This window comes from Macrobrachium rosenbergii, chromosome 18 (genome assembly GCF_040412425.1).
Source record: "Macrobrachium rosenbergii isolate ZJJX-2024 chromosome 18, ASM4041242v1, whole genome shotgun sequence".
In the NCBI taxonomy this organism is placed as follows: Eukaryota; Metazoa; Arthropoda; class Malacostraca; order Decapoda; family Palaemonidae; genus Macrobrachium; species Macrobrachium rosenbergii.
Window position 1 is genome coordinate 7,552,749 of NC_089758.1, and position 16,129 is coordinate 7,568,877.

The following is a 16,129-nucleotide window of genomic DNA, read 5'->3' on the forward strand; positions in this document are numbered from 1 at the left end:
ACAGGTATTATAGATTAGAATAAAGTAATAGAGCGTTTTTTGATTTTTAAAATTTTTTTTTTTTTGCAAATATTTTTTGATTTTTGAAAAATCTTGGATTAATTTTGTGGAAAAATAAATCCCAAAAATATTTTTGGGACAAAGTAAAAAAAAACTCTACAGTTTTGTAGACAATTTATTTAGCTTTCATTTGCTTTTTGTTTCATTGAGATAGGTGAATTCGTTACATCTGAATTTCCATTTGATGAGGTAGCGAGGGACATGGTGCTAAACCAGTGTCTGATTTTGGGCATTGTGGTGAATCTCGCTAAGTCCAAGTTAGTCAAAGACAAAAATCAAATACTTAGACATGAGGTAGGACACACAACTGGTTAACCTTTCCCTTCACAGTAGGGGATAGCCAAACTGATGGACATCTCTCTCCACTTCCTCTCCGAGACATCCCCACCAGCCAAGTGGCAAATCCTGTTGGACCAACCCAGTCTTCCTTGAGAAACTTGTTCTGAAGTGCAGAGCACACCTCGAATCCCTCCAATGGCAAATGAAAGAGACCTGGCGCTGACTAGAGAAGGACCCGTCGCAGCCCATGAAAGCGACACACAAGGTGAGGTGGATCTAACTTGGTGGAGAGACCCAGCCAACCTGAAGTTGGGAGTGCCCCCTCAGCAAGTTGCACCAGACATGCTGGTATTCTCCGATGTCTCCTAAAAAGGGTGGGGCACACACCTCAGTGGAGAGTGCATTTCAGGGATGTGGGGCACCAAAGAGTGAGAGGAACACACGGTTCTCCTTGAAATGAAAGAGGTTGTAGCTTATATCAACAAGCAGGGCGGAAGGTCTCCTCCACCTGTGGGAGCTGTCAGTGACCAAGCATGAGAGGTGAGCCTCCTTGGACCCGGAACTGTTGGCCATCTACATTCTGAGGAAAAGTTTCATTGTTGTGGACCAGCTCAGCAGGAAGGACCAGGTCATCAGGATGGAGTGGTCCCTAAACCAGGAGGTAGCAAAGAGTCCGCTGAATCTGTGGCAGGGCCCCACAATAGACCTGTGCGTGACAGCCACAATGCCACGTTGCTACTGTACTGTTCCCCGATACCAGACCAGAGGGAGGGCAATGCAAGATGCTTACCAACATCCATGGGACATTATGGATTTGTACACCTTTCCTCTGTTCAGCCAACTACAAAAGATATTAAACTCTACCAGTCCCAGGGCCTATGGATGACCCTGGTGGTGCCCTTGTGGCCACAGGCTGAGTGGTAAGTTGACCTGCTGCGCCTTCTCATAGACATCCCAAGGGAGCCTTAACCTTCTGTTGCAGAAGGTACCATCTAAATGTAGCTGCCCCCTACTTCGTGGTTGGGGGCTAACCAACATCTGCTTATTATTATTATTATTATTATTATTTTATTTTACCGTTTTATTATTATTATTACAGTATTATTATTTTATTGTTATTTTAATTTTTTTTGTTACTGTATTTTATTTTAATTATTTTGATTATTATTATTTTAATTATTTTAATTACTATTATTTTTTAATTATATTTTAATTATTATTATTTTAATTACCATATTTTATTTTAATTATTTTATTATTTTAATTTATTTTATTTATTATTGTAATAATTATTTTAATTATTATTTTAACTACTATTATTATTATTATTATTGGGCCATTGACTCAAGCTTCCAAAGAATATGGTGTTCATTAGAAAGAAGTAAGGGGAAGTACAGAGAGAGATCTCACTTATTAAAAAAAAAAAAAAAAGATAGGACTTTGCAGCAGCCATCACATACACCCTCAGACCTTCCTTCATCGGGTCTACCAGGGTAAGTGAACAGAATAGTTACAGTATTGGTGTTGTCAGAGGGATCACGACCGCCTAAAGACATCTGTGAAGGAGATAGCAGACTCCCTGGTCTTCCTGCCATCAAGGGGTACAGAGCACCCCTTGCACCCTCCAAGAGGAAACAACCTGTCAATATCTTGGGAGCTGCCAGCCATCATCAGGGGCTTACAGAAGAAGTCCCCACCAAGGGAGGTGCAGGCACTGCAGCTGGAAGTCACCAAGGGCCCCTCTAGCTTATGGGGAGTCCCCTCCGAGTCCCTTTGCCAGTGCTCGGACAGGGACCGCACCCTCAAGACTGTTCTTGTGTTCCTCTTGGCACTTGCATCTACCAAGAGGGTCAGGGAGCTGCATTGCCTCTCATGTGTCATCCCCCACCTTGAAGGCTGGTCTTCCCTGTCCCTGCAGTTTGTACCAGAGTTTGTGGCCAAGACCCAGGAACCCTCAGTCCCGGACCTCAGGTTCAAAAGATTCTCCATACCCTCCCTGAAGGATTTTGTTAGGGGAGACAAGATGGTGCTGTGCCTGGTGAGAGCCGTAAGACATTACCTAAAGAGAACAGCCTCCCTGAGACCCAGGTGTGGAAGGGACTTGTCAATAAGGGAAAAACGGAGTTGGCCTTGAAGAACACTATCTCCTTTCTGGTTGAGGTAAGTCATCACGAGGGTTTATGACTCCAACAGGGACGCAAGAAACTCCATTTATGAACTGGTTTTTATTGCAGGAAAAATATTAATTTAAAAATTTGTAATATTGTTCTGTTCTTTGAGACCTGCTTATGACCTAGCATCAGAGCTCATAGTTAGTTCATTCCACAGTCAAATCGCTTTGTGAGAGATTGCATGGTGAAAAATCTTTGTTCCTGCAATTCAGTTTTGTTATCTGCTCATGTCCTCGTAGTCTCGGGTAAAGTTTACAAGGAATACACCATGCTGGAAAACTTAAGCCATAAAAGCAGCATGTGGCCCTAAAGAATTCTGCAGTCAGATTTTTAGTCGGGAAACCTGGGGTGGTTTGGAGTTGTTAACCAAACTCTTTCATAAATTTTAATATACAGCTCCTGAGAGTTAAAAGATAGGTCAAGAATAAGTCTCCCACTGATGCAAGGGAAGTGGCAGGAGGAAATAGGTACACTTGCATTATTGATAAATGTAAGGCTGTGGCTTGTATTGTCTTTCTCAACATCACATTTTCACTGAATGTAAAATAACAATACTTGAGAGAGCAAGCAAAATGCTTGGCAAACTAGAAAGCTAACTAAAATGGAAAAATGAAACACTCATTTGTTGTATATTACTACAGTATATATTTCATTTTTTACATCTCCATCTCACAACCAATCATACAGACTAGAGCAAAATAAAAAAATTTATATTTTACAAATTCCTAAGCCCTTCTCTTGCAAGTTAACTCCCAAGAATTAATTAAGTTCTTAACAAATTGCATTGGAAAATATAAAATGAGGAACTTGAAGAAAAGTGTGAGAAGTCGAAGAAAAAACAGCAGTGTGAAAAATGTATGATTCAAAAACAAAGGAGCAGTGTTAATATTTTAAGCTGTTACATGGGCTTCTCTGTTCCACAGATTTTTAAAATCTGAAAATCATATAAAAATATAAAGTTTTCACAAAGGACAGAAAACATCAAATTTGCACATAAGCTCTACAATGTAAGTCTGGGTATATGCTACAACAGAAGATTGATTAATGATCTCAGTGCTTACAAATTTGTCGTTGGTTAATTTTTTCTTTAATGTGCAATGATAACTATTCTTTTACTTGTTTATTAATAGAGACTGTGTCAAATTCTCTTGAAAGATGCAGTTGACATCACTTTCAGTAATTAATCCATTACTGTACAGTATTTCACAGCTATTAATAAGCTACCCTTTATTATTTTGATGATGGGTAATATAAAAATTACAATGATATCCTGACATACTCAGCTATTCTTTTATCAGATTTAGTTTTTCACAAAGCTTTAGTCTCTGGTTTAAGGCTGACTGTGAAAATTAAAACAATTATTTGGTTATGATTTTTACAAAGAAATTGTTTTATGTAAATCGACTATTTTTCATCCTCTATAGGTCTTTAAAATAGCAATATCATGAACATCTTTGCTACTGCCATACCAATCAGGAATAAGAAAAAGGTACCCTGCACACATACAATATTTTCCAGCATTATGTAACATAAGCCAAAGATACTTAAGATACAATATAAATTTTTAGCTTAGCACAGCACCCTGCAAATAAGTTTAATGTACTTTTATTTTTTTCCATCATACATTGTAATAAGTAAAACAATATTTTTAACTAAGCCCAGATTACATTACAATTTACTTTTACCAGTCCAAATTCTTGAAAGTTTAGAATGTACTATTAACCTGAAATAATTAACAGGAACTCTAAGATTTTCTTCATAAATCAATAGTAGCTATAATGAACACAGAATTTATATGTGAATTTCTGTCACACCCATATTCATTTGCATATGTACAATCAATGAAAGCTTTAGCCATCCACAAAATAAAGTTTCTTGAACTACTGCCCAGAGTCTTGGCAGTTACTGTGCATATTACCAAGTAATTAAAGAGTAAAGGAAAAAACAATCTTAAATATTTTGGATAAAACTAATAATAAAAAGGATTCGTTAGATTTCTACTTAATCCTTTACAAGGTAATTTTAAATAAAAATTTTTACATGGTAATTTTATAGACCAATAATAGTCCCTGATGGGCCTCTCGTAGTCAGGAAGATTTTCCTAGACAATGCTTTTGTTTGAATGTGCATGTCATGAAACTTCATTAACTTTCAGAAATTTACCTTGAAAGTGTTTCGTTCACATGGCAGAATTTTCTGTTATTGTAATTTAGTTGTTATACTGACAACATTCTCGTACAGACAGTATGACTCTTGGTTCTAAAACTTACCAAGTACTTCTAACCAACATGAAGTTGCAAAGTTTGAATTGTAAATAGTTATTACTAACTGTTGCCATATTAGTATAAGTTTAACCTTAAGAAATTTAAAAGTGAAGTAGAATGTATGTTACGTACTTCAACTTCAGTATCATTAAAAAAAGGAGAACTGGAAAATTTGTATAACATGTATTTTTACAAACTATTTTGGACAAGACAGTATTTAAAAAACCCAAAGTCGAAGAGTTGATACCCATTTCAACTTTTATACCTTTATCTTCATGTTTCATCACTGGCTTCACATTTAATGATGCCTATTTGACCTTATGTTTTATTGAAGTATAGATCTTTCTGCAATAACACACTGTTAATTGACCCACAAACCATAGCAATTAGCTGAATTCTTATAATACTTTTAAACATGACACCTAGGTACCCTGTATTATCCAATAATGCTGAAAGAAGCATTAATGAGTTTTATTTGGGATGTTCACAACATCATAACTATGGTTATTGAGAAAGATGTCTACTTACTTTTTAAACATCCAGAATTACATTGTAAGCAATATAGCTATGCAAAAGTGTTATAGTAATAGAGTAAAACTTTCCATAAATATCTCCTGTGTCCCTGTAAATTTTTTATTAACCATTCCACCGATGGAAAGAAGGAACACGAATAACTGCATTTCCCCTTTATGTAAAATTAACTAATACAGTACATGGTGTCATATGGAAGACTGACTTAAGGAGGGAAAGGGGAGGCCTGGTGGCAACACTTTCTATTGCACCTGTCGACTATAAATGCACATCAAATACCATGCAATTCTCAATTTTCATAACTTTTAATCACTACACTTTATAACTTTACTGAATGTGCTTTCTGTTGAATTTAGAAACAAAAAACCACTCCACATGGAACACATCTACACAATACAGCACAATACTTGCACATTCCTAAGTAAAGTGAAATTCCTTGTGATTAGTCTTTAACATATTTAGAACATGTCAAGTGATTTGGCATTATCTTTCAGAATTTTAAATCAATCTGAACATAATGAAAACCCCTGAAAGCAAGCAAGATTGAGTTTTCTACACTAAATTTAATCCAGTAGTTATGGCATTGCTTTCTACCAAAACTTACAAAAACATCAAACCACTTGAATGACAAATTAAAGCTATCACAAGATGTTCATAAACTCTTAAAAAATGAAAGACAAAAAGCTAAGTGTTCTGCCACACATATGCACAACTAAGCCTTCTTACACAGTCCTAACTGCTGCTCGTGATAATTTGTTAAAGAGATCGAATCGCTTTTCCTAGAATTTATTTTAATGCTCTGGTTGGTAAATCATTTCTATAGTATCAATGGATAACTTTTTAATCACTGATTTAATAAATGGTCTCAGTACTTACACCTAGCCATCACTGTAATTTCTAACTTAATATTTTTCCTTTAAAGTGGTACATTACTTAAAATGGCAGGTTAATGAGATGATGATTATATAAATAAAATATTTTCCATGGCATTTGATGGCAGTTAATCAGTAACAAATAAGTGAAGACTTGCTTTCACCCAGATTTGTTTTCCTGTTAAGAACTAACATTTTAATGTCAAATTTTCAGAATTTTCAGCATTACGTTTATGTAAGACATTTGGATGCCAAAAAATATATTAAGAATAGCAGTCAGATTTGGTTGTGTAAAAAGACTGGTACTCAGGAATTTACAGAAACTTGGCTTCAGTAAGAAAGATGTGTGTTCTTAAAACACACAGGAGCAATCTTTATAAATTCAGAAATGCAATTGCACCACATAATTACCATACCTACATATAAGTGCAAGGAAAGCTTGTACACATCTTTACATACTATACCATATAGTACATAAAATAATTATATGTAATACATGAGAGCTTGGCACTTTATATTTAACAGCTACAATTTTGAAGAATTACATCACAAAGTTTTCTAATACATTTAAGCTGTTTCATTAAACCTAAGTCAAAAATTTATTCTTTGTTAATGGTTTAAGGAAAGTAAAATCTTTTTATCACAGCCCTTGTTGCCTAGGACACTGCTTTAAATACAGAACTTGTCCTGCATTTAACACACACTGGTTCAACATTATTTACTACCCTAAGATAATGTCTATCTTGGTGAGAGAGAGTTCTACACCCAGGCTAACTGCACAGTGACTCGCACCTACAGCTTTTCTTAAAGAATTTGATAGCCAATATACATTTCTTTGTGTGTGTGTGTGTGTGTGTGTAAATATACAAATAACACTTAGAGGTAATTTTTTTTTTAACTAAACTCTGGGTTTATTGTGCAACTGTGGAAACTATGCAACACAAACATATACCTATACTGATTTTATAGTTAATTTACGAGAACAACTTTAGCAAGAGTTGATTTTGTATATCACAAAATATAATCTATGCAAAATGTAAATAAATAATTTTCAGGTTGTCATTTGTTAACAATATGGTCTAAAATATGAGTTACTCAAGATTTAAGCTGTTACACAGCATTTCTCACAACTGTGCAAGTCGCTATGCTGTACTTTTATATGCATCTTTAGCAATAATTATAACCTACTACAGTATTATGTACAGTCTGTGGTAGAATGTTTCAACATGTTTGTTCAGAACCATATACTATGAAGATAATGCATATAAAAATATATGGCATTTGGACCACATTTCCTTAGGTTGCAGTTTTACACGTTATGCCACATGGAATAACTGGACATAACCTACCTCCAAATAAAAAAAAATGTTTATATTAGGAATGTCAATACATGATGCTTCCTATGAAATAAATTGTATGCATGGTATATATAAATTAGTAAACAGAAAATACTTCAGATTTGCTTTGTTTTTCTATAAGTCAGAGCTTTAATACACATACATGTCTCAAATTTTTTTCTACATTTCACAGAGCCAATGCAAACTGGTGCAGTGTAATGCATTACATATTTCAGATGATTGGCAGATCACCATTTATGCAGTGCAATAATGGAATGTACTTCAGTTTTTAGCATAACATTCAAATATAGTATATAGCTGAGCAGCTTTCAAACTTAACTGAGTATTACTCATTAATAGTCTGATTTAAAAACAAAATATAAAGGTGTAGGCAATATATTTGTATTTTCCTGCATTAATAGAGATTGGTATTAAATATAATTAACATTCGTTTTGAAAACTATTTCATTTTGGAGTACAGCACTAGTCATTACAGTACTGTACTCAGTACTATCTGCTGTTAACACTATTTCAGAGAAATCAAAATGACTTGACTCCAGATTTTTTTAAACAACATATATCACAGTGTACCAATAAATCTATGTCTGCCAAACTAACAGTAAACACACAATATCTGCAAATAGCAGCCTACTGGGTTAAGGAAATCTCAATCTCACTGGAGTTTCTGTAGTGTAAAATGCAACCATTAAATTAAATCAGATGCATAACACTGAATACTGTATACAGTAAAAAGGAAATAAAATATGCTATGTAGTGAAGGTTTGTTTGAAAACAGTGCTTAAGAGAAATTGAAAAGACAAACAGCAAAGCTGTTAACTGTGATAAACATCACTTCAGGGGTCAACTTTCAACCAACAACTTCAGCCTTCTTTTAGTGAAAGGAAGGCAGACAAAAAACACTTTAATAAAAATGGTCATTTGTGCAATGCATTTTCATACAAAATTTTCTGCGATAAAAAGAAAGTTCTTATAGCCTACACAGATAATGCGCCCACTTCATTTTTTCTTCATAGGGCCTTAAAATAAATTTACACTTAAACTGTGTACACACATGAAATTAAAATGCTAAATTCCCTTTCATACAACCAACAATAGCGTGAACATAGTTCTTTACCGAGTGCAACAATAAATAAGCAGTTAACACAACTATAAAAAAATACAATTTTCCCAAATGTCTTTCATTAAAATTGTCAAAACAATTTAAATCTGTACAATGATTTAAAAATTATAAATAATTCTCTTGATTTACATACAGTCTCCTCTGCTACAGCCAAACTATTCAGTTTCAAAACCAAAGTAGAACACTACAGCCAGAAAATGAATGATCTGTGTGCACTGCCAATTTTGGAATGGTGTTATCAACAGTATCTTAAAACATATATGTATATCCTATAAATAATATGACAAACGCTGAGTGTTATTAAAAAAAAAAAGTCCTTTAAAAGTGAAATTCTCTGGCTGTTCACAACAAGTTTTCCAGAATCCAACATTACTTTTATGAAATGAGCAAGGTATCAATTCCCAATTCTGTCTGCTAATAATTTCAAAATTTACTAGGCAGTACTACTTTCATCTAAACATGATCAAATACCTTGAGCTCTGGATTCTGTTGACAAAATACATATATCTGCAAACTGAATTTTGTTAAAACAACTTCCCTTATTTTATACATAGATTTATATTTCAACTCCATAATAGTCTGTTATAGCAGAATGGACTGTATACTACTAACTATAGAATTTTATAAAACTTGGCTTTTTTTTTTTTTTTATTTTACAATATCTAACTGCTAAACAAAGGTACCTGTAGAGGCTAACAAGTCAGCCACATTACTGTACTGTACTGTATTTTCAGTCTGGCTGACATTAAGCATTATGCTATATGCGTTAAATTAGCACCTGTTTAAATGTGCACCACTACATGAACTACACCTTCATTTTCACTCGAGACGTACAATAATTATTTCACAGAAGGCTGTTTGTAATTACTGTATTTTATCACATTTTACTGTTTTTCTCTGTAAACTTGACATGTCGAATTCAGCTAGTTAATTAATATTAAAACTCCTGGGTAAAATTTAAACCAATAGGTGTAACTGGATTTGGTATATACCAATATATGACTGCAAATAAAGAATAACAATGTCATGAACAACTATTCAGTTTTTCTGAACTAAATTCACTTTCTGTTGAGCTGGACTTCTTAGCAATTACTTGGGATGCAATATGAACATCCAGTCAGAATTTAGAGCTGACCCCACCACACCCTGAAAGAGCTACACCCATCACCTAAAGCATACACTTGAACGTTTAACACAATTAGCCATTAAGATATACAATTCCAATGTAGAATCTGCAATGCACTGAATTTTGCACTTCCCACCATGCCTCTGGTTCCTTGTGCACTGATACAAAGCATTTTTTCCTTGTACTAAGCCATTATGCACTATACCAGGATACAGCTGGTCAGCGTATTGCATACAGTTATGCAAAGCAGTTTTTATACTACACAGGTGTACACATTTCACTGTCACTGAACAGTTCAGTGCAAAGTGTTCTGGATCTACATCAGACTATTCATGTAGCAGTCATGTACAATGGTACATGGTATTTGCTACAAATATTAATGTAAGATGTTTAGCTAATGGAAATCATTCACTATTACATGTAAAGGATCCTGAGCCTTCTCCACACACTCTCGCACTATTTGAAGAACAATGTTCACTCTTCGGTCCAAAGCCACCAAATGAGGCTCCCAAAGGATAGGGGTGATTGGATCAACACTCATAGAAGACCTCATGGCATCACTCAGGTGCTGAGGGCCACGGTGGAACCTGCAATAAGAAAAAGATAAATAAATCTCCTACTTGGAGTTCAGGTTACATTTTAAAAACAGCTACAAATGTATGAGCTTGAGAAAAAAAAAAAAAAAAAAAAAAAAAAATACTGGAGTGATTATGCTCATCATGCATAAGGCAAATGATAGGCAACACCACTTTTAGTTTTCTGTACAAGAAAACTATTGTGCCAGCTTTGTTTCTCCACCCTTTTTTTTTTCTGTCCGCCCTCAGATCTTAAGAACTAATGAGGTTAGAGGGCTGCAAATTGGTATGTTGATCATCCACCCGCCCCTCATTAAATATACCACATTGCAGCCCTCTAGCCTTAGTAGTTTTGATTTTAAAAAAGGTTAAATTTAACCATAATCGTGCTTCAGACAATGGTATAGGACAGGCCACTACCTGGCCGTGGTTAAAGTTTCATGGGCTGTGGCTCATACAGTATTACACCAAAACCACCTAAAGATAGATCTATTTTTGGTGGCCTTGATTATATGCTGTAGCGGCTTCTTATAAAACTCGGTTGCGTCGAAGGCACTTCGTCGCATTTTTTGTTTGTTATTATTCTCTCTCTTCAGTTTGTCATTAAAGTTGTTAGATACCTTATGCTAGAAATACCTGACAGGGAGGCACCACTTACAGAGTAGTGATGATATTAAGGTTCTCTGTACCACCCCACAGTCCTGCTGCAGTGCTTTCTGCCCTTTACTCTTTATCAGTATCTTTTGGTTTCTTCTTACCTAGCTGACTGTCTTTGCAGACTTACATCAAAATCCCATTTTTACCTCTTTATTTGAAGAAAAATCCTTTGGTTGAGCCCTAAGAGTCTAGAAATGAGACTTGGGGTCTCACTGAATGAATTTATAATTATGATACCAAATTGCTAAAACTGGTATTTAGAAAAATACACTAAAGTTTCAAGACTCCTTTAATTTTCTAGTCCAAATTATTAAGTGTATTTTTATTATTAATACTTTTACCAGAGTACTTTAACTGGCCATATTACAACTTCCAACTTGAATGATTTGATAAACTGAAAATGTTTTAGATTCTAACAAAATTTCTTTTAGGGATTTGTTCTTTGCTATTAGCAGAAAACTGGACGTCAAATGAAATGTGCTAAGAGTCTGATTCTGCATAGTGAGACTGGTTTATGTGGGTTGTGGGTTATTAACCTATGAGTCATCTCTTTCAAATGAAGATTTCCATAATCCAAAGTGGTTTCAATAAGCCTTAGGATCATTAATTCCATAATGCCTGCCATTTATTAAAGATGGCTTTAGCAATAGTAAAAAAATCACAGGTTGAAAGGAACAGTTATCTGATTTTATCATATAGTTGCAGCTTTGCTTTATCAACAGGAATATTTTCTTTAATGCCTAGGTGAGCAAAGCTCCAACACATTTCAACACTACTTCATTTCTTGTTGGGCAACAAATTCCGCGACAACAATTCAGAAGGCCTACAGATAACTCCTAGGGTCACTGGTTATTTTGAGTTGTGTGTGATCTCTATTGAATGTAATATAGAGTAACAAGAGGTGATCAGGATTACAAAATACGTACAGTATAGATTAAGATTTTTGATGCCCAAAAGAAACAGAAGGGGAGTTCAGAACTGTTTTGATGAATGGGCAGGCCTTAGAAGAGGCCGAGCATTTTTTTTTTTTTTTTGTCTTGAGGACATACTAGATTGCAGGAATTGAGAGATCAGCAGCACGGATGAAACGGAGATATTATGGAAGTAGCAGGATGCAGACCTGTAGGAGGGCCCAAGTAATTACAGAGAAAGGGGATACTGTATATAAAGACCTATACCTCTTGGGAGGTCAGGCAGTACACACAGAAGACAGAGAAATGGACTGAACTCATTTCATGTTTCACCCCTGAAGTAAAGAGAACTGATGATGAAAAGAGATGGGAGACTAGAAGGCAAGTGGAAGGGCATACAGGAGAATTAGGGAAGAATGGAATCAGTATCTCAACATTGCACAATGGAGAGAGAGAAAACATTCAGGTTAAAGTGGATGGGAAGAGGCATAAAAGTTTATAAAGATGAAAAAGGTTCACATTAAAAGTTAAAAACAGTGATACTGGGTTGATGGAAGCAGCATTTTGAAAATCTGAATGATGCAAGTGAACATGAACAAGAGGATATAGGTATGAAAAAAGGACCAACAGAGACCAAATCACCTGAAAAAGTTGAAAGGGCCTTCAGGAAGATGAAGAATGGTCAAGTTCTACGACCATCCAGAATAACAAAGGACTTGATAAAATAGGCAGAGAGCCAGTCATCCATGAGCTTACTAAACTATATAAAAACCCTGAGAGGCAGATATAAGACCATAAGAATGGGAAAAGACCTTATGGTAATGATTTGCAAAGGAAAAAAGAATGCACTGCAAGTTCAAAATTATAGAGGAATGACTATTTTAAATGTTTTGAAAATAACGGAAATTGTGCCAAGGAGGGGCTGAGAAAAACGGTTAAAACTGATTATTGTTTGACTTTGTTAGAGGTATCAACAACAGAAGCAGTCTTGATGGTGTAGCAACTATGGCAAAGAAGGGAATATACCACATATTTGTGAATCTTGAAGAGGGCACTTGACAGAGTACCAAGATGGCCTAACAAAGGCAAAAAGTGCCAAAAACACTCATTAAGCTAGTGATATTACTCTATCATGACAGATCTTGAGCAAAGACAGTGGCAAGCATCATAAGAAACCCTCATTAAGCTGGTGATACTGGTTTGCCTTAACACTGATGTAGACTGAAGACTGGCAAATTTATAAGAACAACTTGAGATAAACATTGGTGTCCAATAAGGGACAAGTTACAAAGGAGTGCATAAGAATGGGTCTTTGAGACTGCCTTATGCAGATGACCCAGTGTTAACCGCAGAATCTGAGGAAGAGGTGATGGAGATGTTTAAAAGGCATACGAGTGGAACTGAAAAAGAGGACTGAAAACCATCAATGTGAGCAAAACAAAGCTTATTGTGACAAAAGAAAGCAAAGGAAAAAGTACAGTAAAAAAATTGGCTATGTGGTTGTTGTGGGTGATGAATGTAGCAGATAGTGTCAAAAGAAGTGGTCATGTTTTAAAAAAAATATATGAAATAGATTATTTATGTCTAAATGCATTACTGTATAAGATCAAATAGAGATGAGAAAGAAGTAGAAAACCCTGTTATGAGAGATGTAAGGTCACAAGGACTGTGAAGCAGGGGTTGAGAAGGCAACATGGATGAAATGGTGAGAGAAGGCTAGATTACTGTACTGGTGAATAAAAATATCCCGTTAGTAGAGAGTAGACTTACTGTACACTGGGTACATGAGGCCTATACTGTATTACTCTATGCAGCTGAAACAGGGAACTGATATGGAAAATGGAGATTTGGAGAAGGTAATGTTAATACGCATCACTTGCATACAGTTGGGAGGTTGCATACGAATGAGGACTGGGAAGATGTGGTATCAAGGGGTTTGAAATGAGATACATTAAAGTTTGAGATGGCTTGGATATGTAGTGAGAAAGGATGAGGAACAGCTGGCCAGAAAAGTAGTGGATATACTGAAGTAGCAAGACTAAGTCCTCTGTAGGCACTACTGTACTAAAAGTTGTCTGAAGCATCCCTTTGGCCCCTAACTGCACCCAGATTTTAGCCTTATTCCCTCCATTCCTGCCTGTTTTCTTTTGTCTTTCTGTGCAAGCACTCAAACTCCCTCTTTTCACTAACTCAAGCACTGAATGGTTGAAAATACCCCAGTGCTTGGTTTTATAGCATAATTTTTATAAATACCAAATCAAGATTAAGAACTTTAGGAAGCCTGAGGAAATCACAGAGAACAGGGTTGGATGAAGACCTATGCCAGATAGGAGTTGGGCAGAAAGAGCACACGACAGAGAAGAGTGGAGAGACGCCATTTTACACATGTAACCTTATACAGTTAAGGGAAAAGATGACAATTTTCATGACAGTGATAGAACAGTTCCTTTATACAATAACATCAGGGTTGATCTGTCAGCTCCACAGGTTGAAAGGCAGCTTTTTACAAAGATTAAAAAGATTAATGCACTCTTATATTTAGCTTTCATGCATGCACTGTGCTTCCCAGTTAAAGTGTGTATTGAAGATAGAGTCTAAAAATTTTACAGTTTTGGCTAATGGGTATTAGACTGTTTTTCATATGGAATGACTGTTCTATAATTAGATGGTTTTGTCATTACTATGATAACTATATCCCCATGCTTCTGAAAAGAGATTCTTGGTCTAAAGCCAGATGTAGAATTTTTAAAAAATTCTAAATATTCAAAAAATTTTTATTTGCTCTAAAAATTGATCAGTTATTTTTCTGGCTAAAGTTAGCTTCATAGTTTTGTTTTTAATGTACTGCACATTGAAGGCCCATATCTGTCAGTTCCTAAATTATACTTATTCATGATGTATTATTGTTAATACAGTTGTCAATCGGATTATATGTATTGTTCAACAACAGTGGGAAGTGATTTAGGTTTGTTAATGAAACATTTGTGGCATCTACATTGAGGGCTGTGGTGGATTCCAAAGACATGTTCATTACCTATTGAGCACGCATTTTCTTCCTTTATGTAGGTGAATAGAGGACACCATTCAATTTCTGTGTGCACTTTTTTCCCTAACTGCAATACACAGCTTGGTGTTCTTATGACTGGACGAATTTCTTCAGGTTTAGTTTGGGATTAACATTGTTATTTTGCTGTTGAACTTTGTCCTTTTATCTACTTGATGTTTTGTTCAAGTCTATTCACTATGTTTTTTATTCGTTTTCATCATTGTTTTATTAATTTATTTTTTGTATACTGTATTTTTGTATCAATATCTGTCTTAGCGCAGAGGTACTACTGTATATAGTTTCTTATTGTTGGATCCTTTGTTACAGTTTTCTTGCATATTAATTGCTTAATTTTTTTCATGGCCTTTACATTCCTGGGATTGTAAGGTAACTTCATGAAGATACTAGGGCAAGATTTCTTCTCATGAACTATAGATTTTTATATTCTTTCTTAGATCAATAGCTGATAACTCTATATTGCTACCAAGTCTCAAGTTGTTCCTTTCAAGGTTTTGGATTCCAAGGTACCATTTGATATGTAACTTTTTTTGTATTGTTTTTTAAATACTACATGTTGCTACAACATCACACTTTAATTTCTAATATTTCTTCGTCTTTTGTCACACCTCTCTATCATGCAACATTTTAAGTTTAGTATTCTATACAGAGTGAGCATTCCCTGGACCCAACATGGTGGTTTTGAATGGAATAGAGAATTTAGGCCAAAGGCCAAGCACTGGAACCTATGATGAAGTCATACAGTGCAGAAATGGAAATTGAAAGTAGAAAGGTTTAAAAGGTGTAACAGGAGGAAAACCTGGCAGTTGCACTATGAAATAATTATTAGGAGAAGGTGGAAAGTAAGATGGAAGAATTAGAATATGAATGGATGTACAGTAGAAGGAATGAAAGGGGGGTTACAGCTAGGGGCCAAGGGATGCAAAGAACCTAGGTAATATGCCTACTGTGCACTGCATGAGCTGCACTGATGGCACTAATCCCCTACTGTAACTTTTTTTGATGGTATGACCACATCTGCTGCAAGTTTTGCCTTTAAGAGGTATTTTAAATATATACTTACAACAGCACTTAAGCTAAACAGATTCTTTGGGGGTCTGGCTTTCTGATAAACTGTCGACTAACAAATTCTGTCGAGTAC

The 16,129-nt window shown here is 35.3% G+C and overlaps 1 protein-coding gene across 2 annotated transcripts in view; it reads right to left on the reverse strand.

The window, feature by feature from the left end:
* Positions 1-3,131: 3,131 nt before the first annotated feature.
* Positions 3,132-16,129, reverse strand: part of LOC136848077 (extracellular serine/threonine protein CG31145) — a 694,897-nt gene continuing 681,899 nt past the window's right edge. For both annotated transcript variants that reach the window (XM_067120254.1, XM_067120255.1), the window contains one exon: positions 3,132-10,368. In XM_067120254.1, coding sequence (XP_066976355.1) covers positions 10,176-10,368 — 193 coding nt within the window. In that variant the 3' untranslated portion in view covers positions 3,132-10,175. The remainder of the gene's footprint in view (positions 10,369-16,129) is intronic.